The sequence below is a fragment of the Bicyclus anynana genome, chromosome 19 (genome assembly GCF_947172395.1).
Source record: "Bicyclus anynana chromosome 19, ilBicAnyn1.1, whole genome shotgun sequence".
NCBI classification, from domain to species: Eukaryota; Metazoa; Arthropoda; class Insecta; order Lepidoptera; family Nymphalidae; genus Bicyclus; species Bicyclus anynana.
In genome coordinates this window covers 5,292,773-5,308,734 of record NC_069101.1, presented here as the reverse complement: position 1 = coordinate 5,308,734, position 15,962 = coordinate 5,292,773, and the positions used below count along the sequence as shown (strand labels likewise).

Here is a 15,962-nt window from a genome sequence, read left to right as displayed (position 1 = left end):
ATATTATACAGTAGGTAGACATTTAAGTTGATTCGATGGTAATTTTATCAAGTTGTTAATAAAGATCAAATTAGTGAATAAGCCAACTGGGTTTACTCTAGCTTATTTTTATTGTTTTAGCTTAGTACAGCTTCAACAAATTATTTATTCTTTATATTGTTTTCATACCAAGTAATTCAAATAATTCCGACTATCCATGTAATTTCCGCCTTTATCCAACCTTTCATTTTAAAATACGTAAATTTGGCTACGTCATAATTATAAGGATGCGTATATGGGACACATTTTAAGTTCTATTTACAAAAGAAATATTATTTACTCTGAATATATTATTTTAGAACACATATTTATTGAACTTTTTTTAATTAATTTTCGGTAAAGAATATAACCCTAGAGTTATAGGAAATACCCCAGCATCCTGTATATTGCTATAACTATACCCTATAGTATAGAAAGTAGCACAAACCTCGTTAGGACGGGTGTCAAAAGGTCTTAAATTCAATTAATACGCCTTTCGCTTTCTAAGTTGATAGGTTTAGATATCTAGAGATACATGTTAAGTGAGTTACTTGGCTTAGTTTCGCTTTACCAATCTTAGATAATCTTTTTAGAGCAATTTTTTAGTACTAAAGCTCAGTACAGAGTTTTATTAGTTTTATTACAATTATTATAAAAATCTAAGCTCTAAACATTCTTATTCCGCTTTTACAATAGATATGGCTGGTGGGAGGCTTCTACCGTGGCTAGTTATCACCCTATCGCAAAGACGTACCGTCAAGCGATTTAGCGTTCCAGTACGATGTCGTGTAGAAACCGAAAGGGGTGTGGATTTTCATCTTCCTCCTACCAAGTTAGTCCGCTTCCATCTTAGATTGCATCATCACTAGTCATCGAGTGAGATTGTAGTCAAGGGCTAAGTTAAAAATATTAAAAGAAAAATTGATTTATTTACTACCATATACCCACTACGCAGATCTTTGCTACTCTACCTACTACAGACTACTCAGACAAATAACAGACATACATAGAAATAAAGTGCTTGTAATAATTCATAATTCTAATGCTTTTACAATTAGGTATTCATTGTTCATCATGAACTTCTGCAAAGATGTCTGGTTCTATTCAATATTTCATTATTGCCAATTCCATAAGAGCCGCGGCCAAAAATGTTACTCACACGAGATCATGATTAATGATGTACACTCCCGTATGACAACCGCACGGTAACTTTGGAAAGTTACCAGCTTAGAGCTTGGAAACCGCGGACACTTACTTTATGAGGTTTTATTTAAATTGTTTAACTCTTTGGGTCACATTTTATAAAAAAAAACATGTACCATCCTTTCAAAAAGATTGGGCACTTTAGAGAGCCTGTGATGACCTTCGGACAGTTTAAAAAAATCATGTCGTCACCCTCTCAGAAAACACGATAAATAGGAAAAAGGTATTTTTTTTTAAATCTTACTGTCATTTTGTGGCCATAGTGTAAGACAGAAATTAAACTTAAAATAAGATCGAGGAAAGATGCTGTAATGATATTATTGAAACATGAAATTTAACGAGAAAAGACAAGATTCTATGAAATACCCATACAAAAAAAAACACTGAATGTAGTATCGCATCTTGTAAATACATCACGAATGATGGGCAAAAATGTTTATTTTGATTTTAAATGTACGCGCAAAAGCTAAAATTGTTTGTTCATACATTTAGCAGATCCGCGCTTCGCGTGTGAGCGCCACTTAAAGTCGCAGCCTCCGCATTATTAATGAGGGAGCCTTAGAGAAAATTAAATATAGCATTAGGCCCGGAAGCCCCGGATCGAGGGGGGGTGGAGGGGTCTCGAAGAAAGAGTAGGGGCATAACCCTTCCGCGCGACAATGCGGGTGCATAATTACGCATTTGTAAATTTTAAATGTCCCACCCACCTCATACAGCCTTTTGTATGGCGTGATTCGCGCTTTTACTGTGCCTTTAAACGCTTTGAAATGAATTCGTATGATGATGACGCGAGCTCGATTAACTCTAAATGCGACGATTTTCACGGCGCCATGTAATGTAGGTGCGCGTCATTATAGATAGGATGTGATGGTTAATATTTAATCGCTGGAATTTTATCGGATGCGCGATTATGGGCAATGTCCGTATCGCTGCTACAGAGTATAAGTGCTGTGCTGTAGTCACTGTATATTCAGCTCATTTAAAATGTATTAAGTTAAGTATATGTTTACACGTAACGTAAGCCATGATAGCCCTGCGGAAATGACTTCTGCCTCTCCGGAGGTTGTGGGTTCGAATCCGGTCTGGTGCATGCTTCTCCAACTTTTCAGTTGTGTGCATTTTAAGAAATGTTTCCCTCACCGTTTGAGGCACGTGATGCTTTCACGTGCCTCAAACGGCGAAGGATAAACGCCGTGAGGAAACCTGCATACCTAAGAATGTTTTTAATTCTGTGGTGAAGTCTGCCAATCCGCATTGGGCCAGCATGGTGGACTATTGGCCTAACCCCTCTCATTCTGAGAGGAGACTCGAGTTGACTACGGGTTGATAATGACACGTGACGTATCAAAGGTTAACGCACTGACATAATTATTGTCAATGTTCAGCCGACTGAAGATAGAAAGCTGAAAATTAGTCAGTATACTTTTAGGATACAGAGAATCAATGACAAAAGGTTTTTTTGGAAATTTTAACTTAAAGAGGAGAAATTGACGGAGAATCTTTGTTTGAAATCTGTTTTTTGAAGCCTGGGCGAAGTCTTTAAATTCACGAGCCAGTTTAGTGATAAATAGCATAGGTATATTGCATAGACACCTACGTACAAGTATGTTTAAGTTACCCAAAGTCAGTATAATAAGATGATAGATAAATTATGCTGTAATGCCGAACACCTTCCCTACCTATCGATGAAATCTACCTGGCACCTTCTAAATCGACGTTAGTCTCTTCTGACTGGCTAAATTGTAAATTTAAGTTCTACGAAAGAAACAAACAAACTTACAAATTAATAACAAAACTTATATGATAACAAAACAACCAAAATATCGCGACCTCAAAAACAATCTCGTCCTTCGCGCTGACTTAACATCGAAAGGTTAATTAAGATAAACAAAAAGGGGTTAAACAAAATCAATAGAGGCAAATTCATTAAGTGCTAAGTAGATTGAAATCCAACATGGCGCACAAGATGGCGCCGGGCTAAGGCGCGTTGACAAAGCGCTCTCGTTAGTTCGCGAGCCCTCTTATTAACCTTATGATGTACGGAGGGCATCCGTCTTGCCTTGCGTCAGGCTACCGACGTGGTTACGCTTAAACTAAAATATAAGTTGGGATATATTGCAGACGTGAAAGTAAATCTTTAAAGCGTTCGTATTCGTTCGTTGCCTCTAAGCTAGACTTAGCTTTCCAAATAAACGTAAAATAAATCCCATTTAATTAGGTGTGTGCACTTTAGGATCTGTTTTAATTGGAATCGATGTTTACAGACAAATGCAATGATTCTTATTAACATTGTTGTTTGTGGCTAATAAAGGCGTCACTGATTCCTAATTTCGTTTTTCAAGACAAGGCAATATTTTAATCAAAAACTCAATAGGATTATTTTATTCTTCGGCACAATATTAAATTACTACTAAAACATTGTAGAAATAAAATGTAAATGAAAAAAAAAACTGAAATATCCCATAAGATATGTAGGTTCATACACATAATAACACATAACATTTCGTTAGTTCATCCTCTAAGCTATATACCTACTTATCTATCTAATTAAACTAATAATATTTAATTGGGTGTGTGCACTTTAGAATCTGTTTAAATTGAAATCAATGTATATAGACTATTGTGAACTATTATTATAAAGAGGAAAGATTTTTTGTTTCTTTGTTTGCTTTGAATAGGCTCTGAAACTACTGGACCAATTTGAAAATTACTTTCACCATTACAATCGTAGATTATATTTGATGAACACAGACTATGTTTTATCCCCATATTCCCACGGGAACGACGAATAGACAGAGGTTCTGGGTTCTGGGGTCGATTGAGGTTTTCTTAATTAGACCAAGTGTGGCTGGTGGGAGGCTTTGGCCGTGGCTAGTTACCACCATACCGGGAAAGTACCGCCAAGCGATTTAGCGTTCCGGTACGATATCGTGAAGAAACCGAAAGGGGTGTGGATTTTCATCCTAACATGTTAGCCCGCTTCCATCTTAGATTGCATCATCACTTACCATCAGGTGAAATTGTAGTCAAGGGGTACTCGTAACTTGTAAAGAATAAAAAAAAAATTAAGAATTCTATTGAAAAAATATCACAAGCACATTTCTTAAGACCTCTCTTTAAAATTCCCGAAGATTTGAAGTGATGTACAACAATTATGCGAAAGTGTTCGAACCCTTTCAAAGGCTTTTCTTAATCATAGTAACTGTTAAAAATGCCACCCTAATCCTAAGGCAATCGGAATCACAAAACGATAACACTTTTATCCACGTAATCCGAATCGTCTTCGCGGATTAGCAAGAAAGAAAAGCAAGGGAAAAATGCAAGACGCAATCTAGCAAATGGCATTAAAATGTTTGCCTCAACCCTCTCGTCGCGGTGCTATTTTTCAAACTGAAAAAAAATCCCTTCGAACGGAGTAATGTAGCGGACTGGCACGTCTTGGGAGGCGCTCGGTCCGAAGAAATGTGCGACGGAGACGTTTTGATACTTTCTCTGATGGATTGCTGTTTATTTTATTTTCATAATTTGAATATTATTTGGTTACATATTCGCACACTGTACCTATTCTTGTTATTTGTGAAGATCACGAGATGTAATTTTGAGTTACTTCTTTTTTTTAAAGACTATTTGCCATATTATGTTGTAAATATGTCGAGTCCCCTCTAACTAGTCAGGAAAGACTGTGCTAGGAGTGGGTACGACAATAGACCAACAGGGCAGGGATCGAACCATTACCTCTCGGTGATGAGTCCGACCGCTCTTACCGTTGAGCTATTAAGGCTTTAACGTGACGTCATGTATTTCGCTTTATAGACACTTAAAGCGTAATTATGTTTGTCTGACGTGTCGTGACGAAAGAAATAACATTTTAGTAAATATTCATGTTTTTTGTTGCATAACAAAATTAGAGGTTTTAAACACTTGGGAGCAAAGAAATCGAGCCAAGCCATTTTCTATTTTTCAGTTATAACATAATCTAAACAACCAAATAATCTTTCTTTTTATTAATGCTACGAGCTTTTGATTCTAAGCTATTCATTTTTAAAGAGTACGGGGAGCGGAAACCCTGAGAGTTCACTAACGTAGTTCCCGTTCTCGTGGGATGGTAATAAAATAAAGCGCTTAACACTTACAAATAACGTGGTTTTCTATTAATAAAAGAAACAAAAATATTATCAAGCAGATCCAGAGATTGCCCCTACAACCTCACCAGTGGCATGCATAAGGTTTTTAACTTGGATATACACTTTATGTAACAATTGGAAAATTGTTGTTTTCTACTGTTCAACTATGTATTTTGCGAGTCTTCAGGGCAGGCAGTTCATTTTTGTATCTATTGAGTGCATGCCATTGTACCTCACAAACACGCAAAATTAAAAAAACACGTTACTTCTTCACAAAATTATAATTGATTAAATAACCTTGTTTTTGTTTCAATTTCTTTGCTCCCAAGTGTTTAATTTTAAACTTTGTGTATTATGTTAATAAACTATGTTTAGTTTGTTTAGATCTTGCGTGTTCAACCGCTCTATACGCCGATTACATACTGTGAACACAAAGCAAAGAATTCCGGCATTTTTAACGAATGCAAATGGTCTGGCGCTACCCTTTCTTCTGCAACTTTGAACAGCGAATACGAAACGAAACAATGCCCTTTAGTTTTAGGGTTGAATACACGTATATTGTTGTGTTTTCTGGTCGTTTTATATGAATACGTTAACATACGTAACGTTTATTAATGTGTAAGGTTGTTAAGTAAGGGCATTTTATATAGGTTTTTTTTATTATTTACAAGTTATCCCGTAACTATGGAAGATGGAAGCGGGCTAACTTGTTAGGAGGAGGATGAACATCCACACCCCTTTCGATTTCTACGCGACATAGTACTGAAACGCTAAATCGCTTGGCGGTACGTTTTTGCCAGCCAGACCTGGACCAATTAAGAAAGTCTCAATCGGCCCAGCCAGGGTTCGAACCCAGGTCCTCCGACTTGTAAATCCACCGCGCATACCACTGCGCCACGGAGGTATAACGCAATGATACGTGCGTTTTTAATGTAAATTTGAAACTTTACTGATTACAATGTACCTACCACTATGTGATTTAGATTAAACTGTGTGACCAGCAATCATGGGGTCATCAAAAAGGTGAAAATAAAAGACATTTGAAGATATCATACCTAAAGATCTGATATAGCTATTATGACAAATATTGAACAGTTAGAGTTTGGCTAATGAAAGTAGAGACTGATATCGCCCGCGAAATTAAAAAAAATCAGTTTAACTTTAGTGCATAAAATTTCAGATGAGAATAATTTTTCTCATTTAATTCTATACAGAGTATGTAAGATTTTTTATCCGACTTCAAAAAAGGAGAAGGTTCTCAATTTGATGCATATGTTATTTTTAATGTTTTTTATCTTATAACTTCGTCATTTATTAATCAATTCTAAGGATACAGAGTAGTCCAATTTAATTTTAATGAACATCGGTTTAATAGTTGTGTTAAAATCAAAATAACGAAATACGTCTTTGAAGTAGGTTTACATGATTAGTAGACAGATTTTAGTTTTTAAACTTTTTTTTACTACAAATGAAACGTTAGATTGCTTCTTGTACTGTACTTGTTCCGTTATGCCTCCACTAATTCAAACTTCGCGCCATCGATAACAAACGTTGCACAGGATTTAAGGCAATGACAACGCAGCTTACGTACACTGCTGTCATGCACATCGTATTCATAACCAATTGGAGCTACTGTTTATAAGTGGTTCATCTCGGAATGACAGCTGTTGTCACCAAACCGGCAGTTCGTTGAAATCGTTAAAAATCCAACGCGTCGCGCGAAGCAAAACAAGAAACAAATCTTCAACAAAGAAAAATTCCCTGTACGTGGAGTCAACGAGAGCAGTAGCAGTCCAAGGTACGTCGTGCATTGTTTTGTTATTGTCTGATCTTGTGTAACACGTTATCGACAAACACCCAACGCGGAGTTTGAAATCCCAGTGTAGCCGGGCCACCAAAGTGCGGGTTGCTACATTTAATGGTGCCGAAACCCGGGATCTCCACTATCGAGTCCAGTGTATGGTATTTTCTGCTTATAGTATCGTTGGAACTTACATCTTTTGTTCTCTCTTTGTTCCATTCATTTTCTCTTTATGTCGATGGTACCTACATAAATTAACGGATATCGAACAGGGAATCAACTGACTTAAAGCTAAAACATAGAATAGTTACAAGAACAAAAGAATAATCGATCTTTTCTATATTTTGTTTCATAAGCGGCTTGTAATTATTCGATGCAAATAGTTACCAATCATTTATCAAAAAAGTTTCGGGTAGGTCGAACGAATTGAACCGCTTGCCTACCGTTCGACGTTACATGCCACAGTAAAAGCGACCTTCAGTTATTAATCATAACGGTGACTTTTGCTTAACAGTGGTGAGTACGGTTCACCACAAAGTTTGTACACGAGTCGTACAGTTACATATAAATTGAAGCAAACTTGTGTGATGCACTGTTTATTCAAATAATTTGTTATCGTAAATTTCATAACGTAATTTAATATTATTTTCTTTAACAACGTAACTAAATACGAACTCAATACTTGTGATACATTCTGCCTTAAAATAATGTCTCTTCTAAGAAAACATTCAGCTCGGAAGGGAAGCGGTTTTGGGAAATCGCGTTCTAAATCTGTGGATATAGGATATACGTCCCAGGACTTACCGTCTTTACGCAGAAAACGAACGATCGCTTATAAGCGGATGTGTAAAGCATTGGAAGTTGGCATTTTAGCTACTGATGATATTTCTCAAAGAGAGATTTTTTATTCGTACCACCAGGATATAAAAAAAATTTCGTCTGATTTCGAAAGCGCACATTTTACAATTTTTGAAATTCTGGACGATTCAAACAGCGATGATAGCGAACTCCAAGAACGTTTTGATGAAATTTATTATAAAGTTATATCGATATATCGTAGCTTAACCAATAGCGCATCATCTGCTTCTCATTCGCAGTGTAGTGGATTCTCAAACGTTCGCTTACCAAAAATACAACTTCCTAACTTTGCTGGTGATGTTAAACGTTTTCGTGAATATTTAGATACCTTCAACGCATTGATTCACAACTCCACATCTCTAAACGTTATTGAGAAGTTTCATTACTTAGTCTCCTCACTTAGCGGCGATGCTCTGACAGTAGTAAAAACCTTTCCTTTAACGAGTGATTATTACCGCGATGCGTACGATGCTCTTGTTTCACGATATAAATCCAAACGCGAATTAGTCTTTACTTGTTGGAAGGATATTTTAAATATACACTTTAATTTTAAGAATTCTAAAGAACTTCGAAAGTCGCTTGACCTGTTCGACGAGAATTTGTGCATTTTAAAATCTGTAAACTTGCCGGTAGACCAATGGGATTTTGTGTTAGTCTATCACATTTTATCTAAATTAGATTCGAATGTACGACTCGACTTCGAGGAAAAGTATTCAAAAACTGAATTACCTACGTATGCGCAATTACAAGACTTTTTGCACTCTAGATGTGAAGCGCTGTTACGTGATACACATTTTTCGGAACAACCTAAACAAAACAAGACGGTAGACAAGGTTTCTTTTGCATCGGTTCCATCTAAACACGTAACTACGTCCCACACGCTGATAGCAGCAATGGAAAAGCAACCAGTGACTAGCGTTACTGTATCACCCGCGACTACCTGCTCTTTTTGCAACGGTCCTCATACTATTTCATCGTGTCAAGAATTTTCAAAAAAATCTATCGACGAACGTGTGAAAATTGCTACCGATAGGAACTGGTGCTTTAACTGCTTAAAAAGGTCCCATCAACTTAAAAATTGCAACAGCATCTTCTCATGCCGTACTTGTAAGCGCAAACACCACTCTTTACTACACAAAGACGTTCATGTTGAGTCCAGTTTATCGGTGTCATATTTAGATTCAAAATCACAAACCGACACAACTGTATTATTACCAACGGCCATCGTACAAGTTCAAGACTCTTCAGGAAAAAGACATTCTTTTCGAGCGTTGTTCGATACTGGTAGCCAGAGCAATTTTATAACACAATCGGCATTAAAACGTTTAAATTTAAAATACACTCAAACCACTGCGTCGGTAATCGGGCTTGGAAAGGAAACGGCATCCATTCTAGGAGACGTCACGTGTAACATCGGTTCTACTATCAATAATTCTGAATTTGTGATAGACTTACACGTTTTGTCAAGTATATGTGGAGAGCATCCTAGCGCAAAATTGAATACATCTGGATGGGCACACGTCAACTCATTATCCTTGGCCGATCCTGGCTTTCACAATCCAGGAGCTATTGATTTATTACTAGGCGCGGACATATTTGCGGAAAGTTTGTTAACTCAATGCATTAAGGGAGGTTCAAATCAACCTATCGCTATAAATTCTATTTTCGGTTGGCTTCTTTTAGGAAAAACGCATCTGGCACCTGTTTCAATAAGGCAATCGTCAGAAACAACCTTAACTCCGCAACCGGCAAGCAATTCCAAAACTAAAATGAATTCAAAAACTTCTACTTTTAGAAGATTAAATTAAACAGCGTCCAAATCGAATTCATATCATATCATAGTTCTAAGTAATTGTTATATCATTAGTTTTAGCTTTAAGTATTCGCATATCGTTATTCTATGTTACCATCGTATCCATTATCCATTTTCCTTTTTTTTTTTTAATTAGAAAATATCATGGTTATTTTGGTGGGGAGTATGTTCCGTTATGCCTCCACTAATTCAAACTTCGCGCCATCGATAACAAACGTTGCACAGGATTTAAGGCAATGACAACGCAGCTTACGTACACTGCTGTCATGCACATCGTATTCATAACCAATTGGAGCTACTGTTTATAAGTGGTTCATCTCGGAATGACAGCTGTTGTCACCAAACCGGCAGTTCGTTGAAATCGTTAAAAATCCAACGCGTCGCGCGAAGCAAAACAAGAAACAAATCTTCAACAAAGAAAAATTCCCTGTACGTGGAGTCAACGAGAGCAGTAGCAGTCCAAGGTACGTCGTGCATTGTTTTGTTATTGTCTGATCTTGTGTAACACGTTATCGACAAACACCCAACGCGGAGTTTGAAATCCCAGTGTAGCCGGGCCACCAAAGTGCGGGTTGCTACAACTATATAACTGTAGATAGTTTCTTGTCGTTTTTTATTTAAATAATTAAATAAAAAACGACAAGAAACTATCTACAGTGACTTTGAATAGAGTTTCTTGATTACATTATCGGCCATAATCCAAGTGCCAATTCAGCTAACGAGCTGCACGAAAACGCCGTCCAAACAAAGATTCAATATCTCGCATCATTATCGTAAAAGCTTCGAGCCATGATTAAGCTGATCCTCAAAAAGCGGCTTCCATCTAATTGCATCCATGAACTACCTATAAACGCTAAGCGGTCGGATTCAAAATAATGTTTAACATTTTCGCAGCGACAGTATCAGGCATAAAACGCCCTGTAATTTATTCTATTGCTGAAAGGGTTGGGTTGTGCGGGGTGGGAATTACCCAAGGTGGGTGCTAAAGGGTTAAGCCGAATATACGGGGTCGCGCGGGCGAACTTTGTTAATTTATGCGCTTAAAAATGTCAACTGGAAATTATGACGCCGAAACACATTTCCTATTTCATTAATGTGTTTACGATGATACGGTTGGCTTTTATTTATTTATTTTTTTAATTTTATTATTGCATTACGGTAATGTTGCCATGTTTTCAAGTTTTTTTGTAGGATTAAACTTGTACATTTGTTTTCTGTGATTTTCTCGGCTACGTGGAGCATCCATCTTGAGTTTTAGCGTTCGACCGTTTATTTTCATTGACTTTCCTAAACATCTTATCACACAAAAAATAGTAGACAAACATAAAAATGAATGTCTCGATTTGCTTTTTTTTGTGTGATAAGATGTTTAGGAAAACCTAAAATACAGATGAAAAATCCAATAATTCGTATATTTTAAACAAATAGAACATCTAATTTAAATATTAATTATCAAAGTAATCTAATTTAAATATTAATTAGCAAAGTAATCTGAAAAAATTTAAAATCAATTTCAGAACTTTCTAAACAAACTTACAAAAATCAAATCAAAATTTAACATGATTTTAGAATTCGTATTTCACGATATTCACCAAATGAAACCCGATTTAATTTAAAGCTCAAGATTGTAGCAAGAGGCATCTTTCAAACATTGGAAAACCGAAATCATTGTCGGCAGGTAACAATTAAGGAGTGTTGCGAAGGAGATAAGGCGCGAATTGAAACACGTTTGGGGAGGAGGGAGCTTGCTCACTTATTATTTAAATATTCCTCGAATAATAACGCACCGCACCATTCAATAGTTAACTTTAGTAGAGCGTGAAACTCCTCGGTTCATTGTTTTGTAATGACATACCTACCTACATCACTATGATAGACTTATTTGCATTTATTCTGGAGACACTGTAATTAATGTAAAGCTAATGTACAAATAATCATATCAGCCGATGGACGTCCACTGCATGACATAGGCCTTTTGTAGGGACTTCTAAACATCACCGGAGCCACCTGCATCCAGCGAATCCCTGCGACTCGCTTGATGTCGGGACTTTGGGACCCCAACGTTCATCGGCTCTTCGAACTATGTGCCCCGCCCATTGCCACTTCAGCTTCGCAACTCGTTGAGCTATGTCAGTGACTTTGGTTCTACTGCGGATCTCCTCATTTTTGATTCGATCACGCAGAGATACTCCTAACATAGTTCGTTCTATCGTCCGCTGTGTGAACCAATAGGTATGTGATTTAAAAACTGCCTTATCCAATAGTTAGCCTATACTATGCCATTTTGAATATATAAGGTCGTATGTTCGAGTTCTCTTTTGAGGTATAAAACTGAGAGTGTTAGCACGTAGTTAGCTGAGAAGTTAGTGATGTGTTTCGGAGAGTTGTTTGAGGTATGAAATATTGAAACTGAGAGTGTCAGCACATAGTTAGTTGAGAAGTTAGTGATGTGTCTTGGGGCGCATGGTAAACAGTCAGTGTCGGTCATTATCATTGATATCTAATAGTGATCTTTACAAAGTCTAACATTGACACCCTGAGCACGCTAAGCCGCCATGATGCTCCAATCATCATAGTGGATAAAAGTTCCAAACCCTCTAAATAAAGAGAGAGGCTCAGCCGTCAGCTGGAGTTGAAGTATAGGTACAGTTGTTTTACCGTAAGATATTTAAGGAATTTTAATTTCACTCTACTCAAAATGCACACACAATTTTTCACTTTACTTACGAAACTCCTTAAAATGTATAGAAGTGACGAAACATCGAACCTTAATAACTTGGTTCAGACCAATCCTACAACATTTGTGCTTTACTAGTTATTGCTCCAAATGGGTAGTTCTAACCATACGTACCAGATTTTTTTCTTAGCGGGCACTTTTGAAAATCGACAAAATGTACGGAAAAAACCAATCGTCGATCCTGTATAACTTAGGTCAGAGCCCTCCTACAACTTTTATGTCATATCAGCTATTACTCCAAATGGCAAGTTCTAACGATTCATCCCATTTATTTTTGTTGGCCGGCACTTTCAAAAAGGGCCCAAAATGATCTCCTTTCCACATTTGTCCGCCTCAGTTTTGATGCGCTAATCCCCATCTCTTTCATCTATCATTCTTTCAGTCATCAGTAACCTTTGTAATGATACATACTCGTTGTTACAGGTATAGCACACCAGCTGGCCGGACTCCCGGGTGGGGAGTGGGGTGCGCTCGCTAGACACTACCCCCCACCACTACTGCCGACGCACGCACACTTCACGCCGCACGTGCTGCCGCCGGCGCACGCGCAGCACCACGTCCCACCACCGCCGCATGAGACAGGTGAGACGATACACTTTGACGAACTCTGACCTCATTGGTGGTGGATCTCATAACAGCTTGGGTCAGTCTAGGATTTTATGTTTTCTAAATTGACTCAGGTCTAGTCTGGTGGTAGGCTTCGTTTGTGGCTAATTACCACGTAACGCGCAAAGACGTATTGCCAAGCGATTTAGCGATCTTGTATGGTGCCGCGTCCGAGGTATGGGTAGAATAAACGTACCTTTTGGGCGTCCACTGATCCGCATCGTACGTATTGGACGCATCATATCAAACGGCTTTTTAATTTTTCTATACAAAGAATCCTTTTGAAGCGATTCGACCGATGTGGATCAGTGGACGCACTTGTATAAGACATCATCATCACTTAACGTCAGGTGATGTCGCAATAAAGGTTTAACATGTCATTGAATAATAAGAAAAATACGGTATCCTCCACCAGAGAACAGTACAGAAGTAAAAAGTACAGAACAAGAAGTAGTACCTACCGAAAATAAATCTTTTACTTAATGTCAACATTTCTAATCTATACTAATATTATAAAGCTGAAGAGTTTGTTTGTTTGTTTAAACGCGCTAATCTCAGGAACAACTGGTCCGATTTGAAAAATTCTTTCAGTTTTAGATAGCCCATTTATCGATATCTATATATTATCCCCGTACTCCAACGGGAACGGGAACTGCGCGGGTGAAACCGCATGGCGTCATCTAGTCAAATTATAAAATTAAGAAATCCAAAATTGTTTGCAAAGAAATATATATTATTAGCAAGCTAAATAAAATATTTTTTTGTCATCACAGATGTGACTTCAGACAACCCAGCAGCTATGCATCCGCATAGCACCACGAGTCCAGCCACGTCTCGTCCGAGCTCTCCACACGACGACGAAGACGATATATCTGTGACTGCATCAAGCAGCCCGCCGCCTGACGAGCGCCCCGGAGCCTTCACATCAGTCACCAGGACCAGGAAACCTCTCCAACCCCTTCCAGCACCATCAAGTCTTTTCCACAGCGCTTTAGCTGCGCAACTCTTCTTAAACTCCCCGCTCCTTCCGACTCCACCAGCATGGTTGTACTCCCAATTATATAGCGGATACGATTGGTGGCTCAGACCTCCTGCACCCCAAGAAGACTCCAGTTCAAGTCCTGACAGAGAAGAGGAGGCTGGATCAACCGCGTCTAGTTCAAAGAAGAGACCAGCGTCACCCGAGTGGTCGGACCAGGGTGTTAGGACTCGAAGCAAGTCTTTAATAACATCCGAAAGACGACCCGTTGATGTGTGGCGTCCTTACTAGTCAAACATTCAGTTCTTGATACAAGAAGTAATGGATAAACAAGTATGCAAAAGTCGAATACGCAGTCAAAGTTACGCCTTATTTGTAATAGTTCCCAAAGAACACAAGATCAGTTATATCTGGTTAACTACAATACGTACAAGAAAAATTCTGTATGCATTATTGTTCTTATGCTTCTCCGACAATTTTTACATTTTTTGAGGACTATTGCAACTTAGGGCCAGCGCCAATGGACGGAGTGGCGGCAACGTGACTAATAGCACCAATATGAATTCAACGTTAAATGATTCTCCATACAATTACAAAGAAAAAAGCAATGACAAGGAAACTCGAGCAGAAGGGATTAGAACGTAATCGACGTCTCTTATTTTTAAGTCCGACAAACCAATATCCCAGCGAGCAGTGCGGTCGCAACCTCTAAGGCTGGTTTCACAGTCCTACTGACTGATCAAGTACCGACTGCTCAAGCACCTACTGACTGGCAAGCGCGTCACTTAAGCGTGATGATTACTATTACTATGGGATTATCGTAGGTATGAAAGGATTAAAGGGACTAGAATCTCGTTACCCACGACGCAGAAACGCAATGGCGGCCACAGGACTATGAAATTAGCCTTTAATTGACAGCTCCGTCAGTCGGCACTGACCCTTAAGCTTAAAATTCGACAGAAAGTGTTATACAATGGTCGGCACCTACCGTCCGATGTGATGGTGAACCTTAAGAACGCTCAGAACTTACGCTCGCGTAGAACAAAGTTGGATACGAATTCGATATAGTGATAATTGTCGATAGGTGTTTTTACGTTAGTTAAATGAATGTGAATTCCAAATTGTATTTAAATAATTGTTGATTGTATTATAATGCAAGGTCTGTAAATAAAGTTATTCCAAATTTTTAAACAGTTTATTTATTCCTATTCTGCATGATTCAGTGGTATTCGAGTCCTCGTTTCGGCTATGAAGTACTGAGTTTTCTTTTAGGAAATTCTGATAAAACCTGGAGTTGAGAAAAATGTGGTGTAACACTCCCGTTACTTGGAGAGCACGTACAGTCGTTGGTCATATCATTAACATCTGATACTGATCGTTAACAATTTGAAACATTATCACTGCAAGTGTTGCCAACCCACATTATAGAAGTGTGGTGGATCTAAGTTCTATATCCAGGAGGGAGGTGCTGCTCCTGCAGTGAGATTTTAATAGGCTGATAAGAATTTTTCAGGCCGGAGTGGAGAAGTTGGTGATGTTACCTCAGCGTACTTTGGAGAGTAGAATAAGCCGTTGGTCCCGATCATCATCACTAATATCTGATAATGATACTTATCATATATTATCACTCTTAGGACAGAGCACATGGTTCGAAGAGCAATGGTCGTTGAAAAGAAAAAATAATGGCTGTTTCAAAATTATGCCACACATCGCAACATCTCCGATATGTTTCAAGGATAAATACAATAAATACGATGTGTATATATATAAACCAAAAAAAGCCCAGCATTATGCTACACGATCTTTTAAAATATATCACGCAG

The 15,962-nt window shown here is 38.0% G+C and overlaps 1 protein-coding gene across 1 annotated transcript in view; it reads left to right on the top strand.

The window, feature by feature from the left end:
- LOC112045246 (runt-related transcription factor 1-like) overlaps positions 1-15,317 on the top strand; it is a 59,318-nt gene extending 44,001 nt beyond the window's left edge. The window contains exons 5-6 of the mRNA XM_024081358.2: positions 12,978-13,136; positions 13,934-15,317. Coding sequence (XP_023937126.1) covers positions 12,978-13,136; positions 13,934-14,430 — 656 coding nt within the window. The 3' untranslated portion in view covers positions 14,431-15,317. The remainder of the gene's footprint in view (positions 1-12,977; positions 13,137-13,933) is intronic.
- The last annotated feature ends 645 nt before the right edge of the window (positions 15,318-15,962 follow it).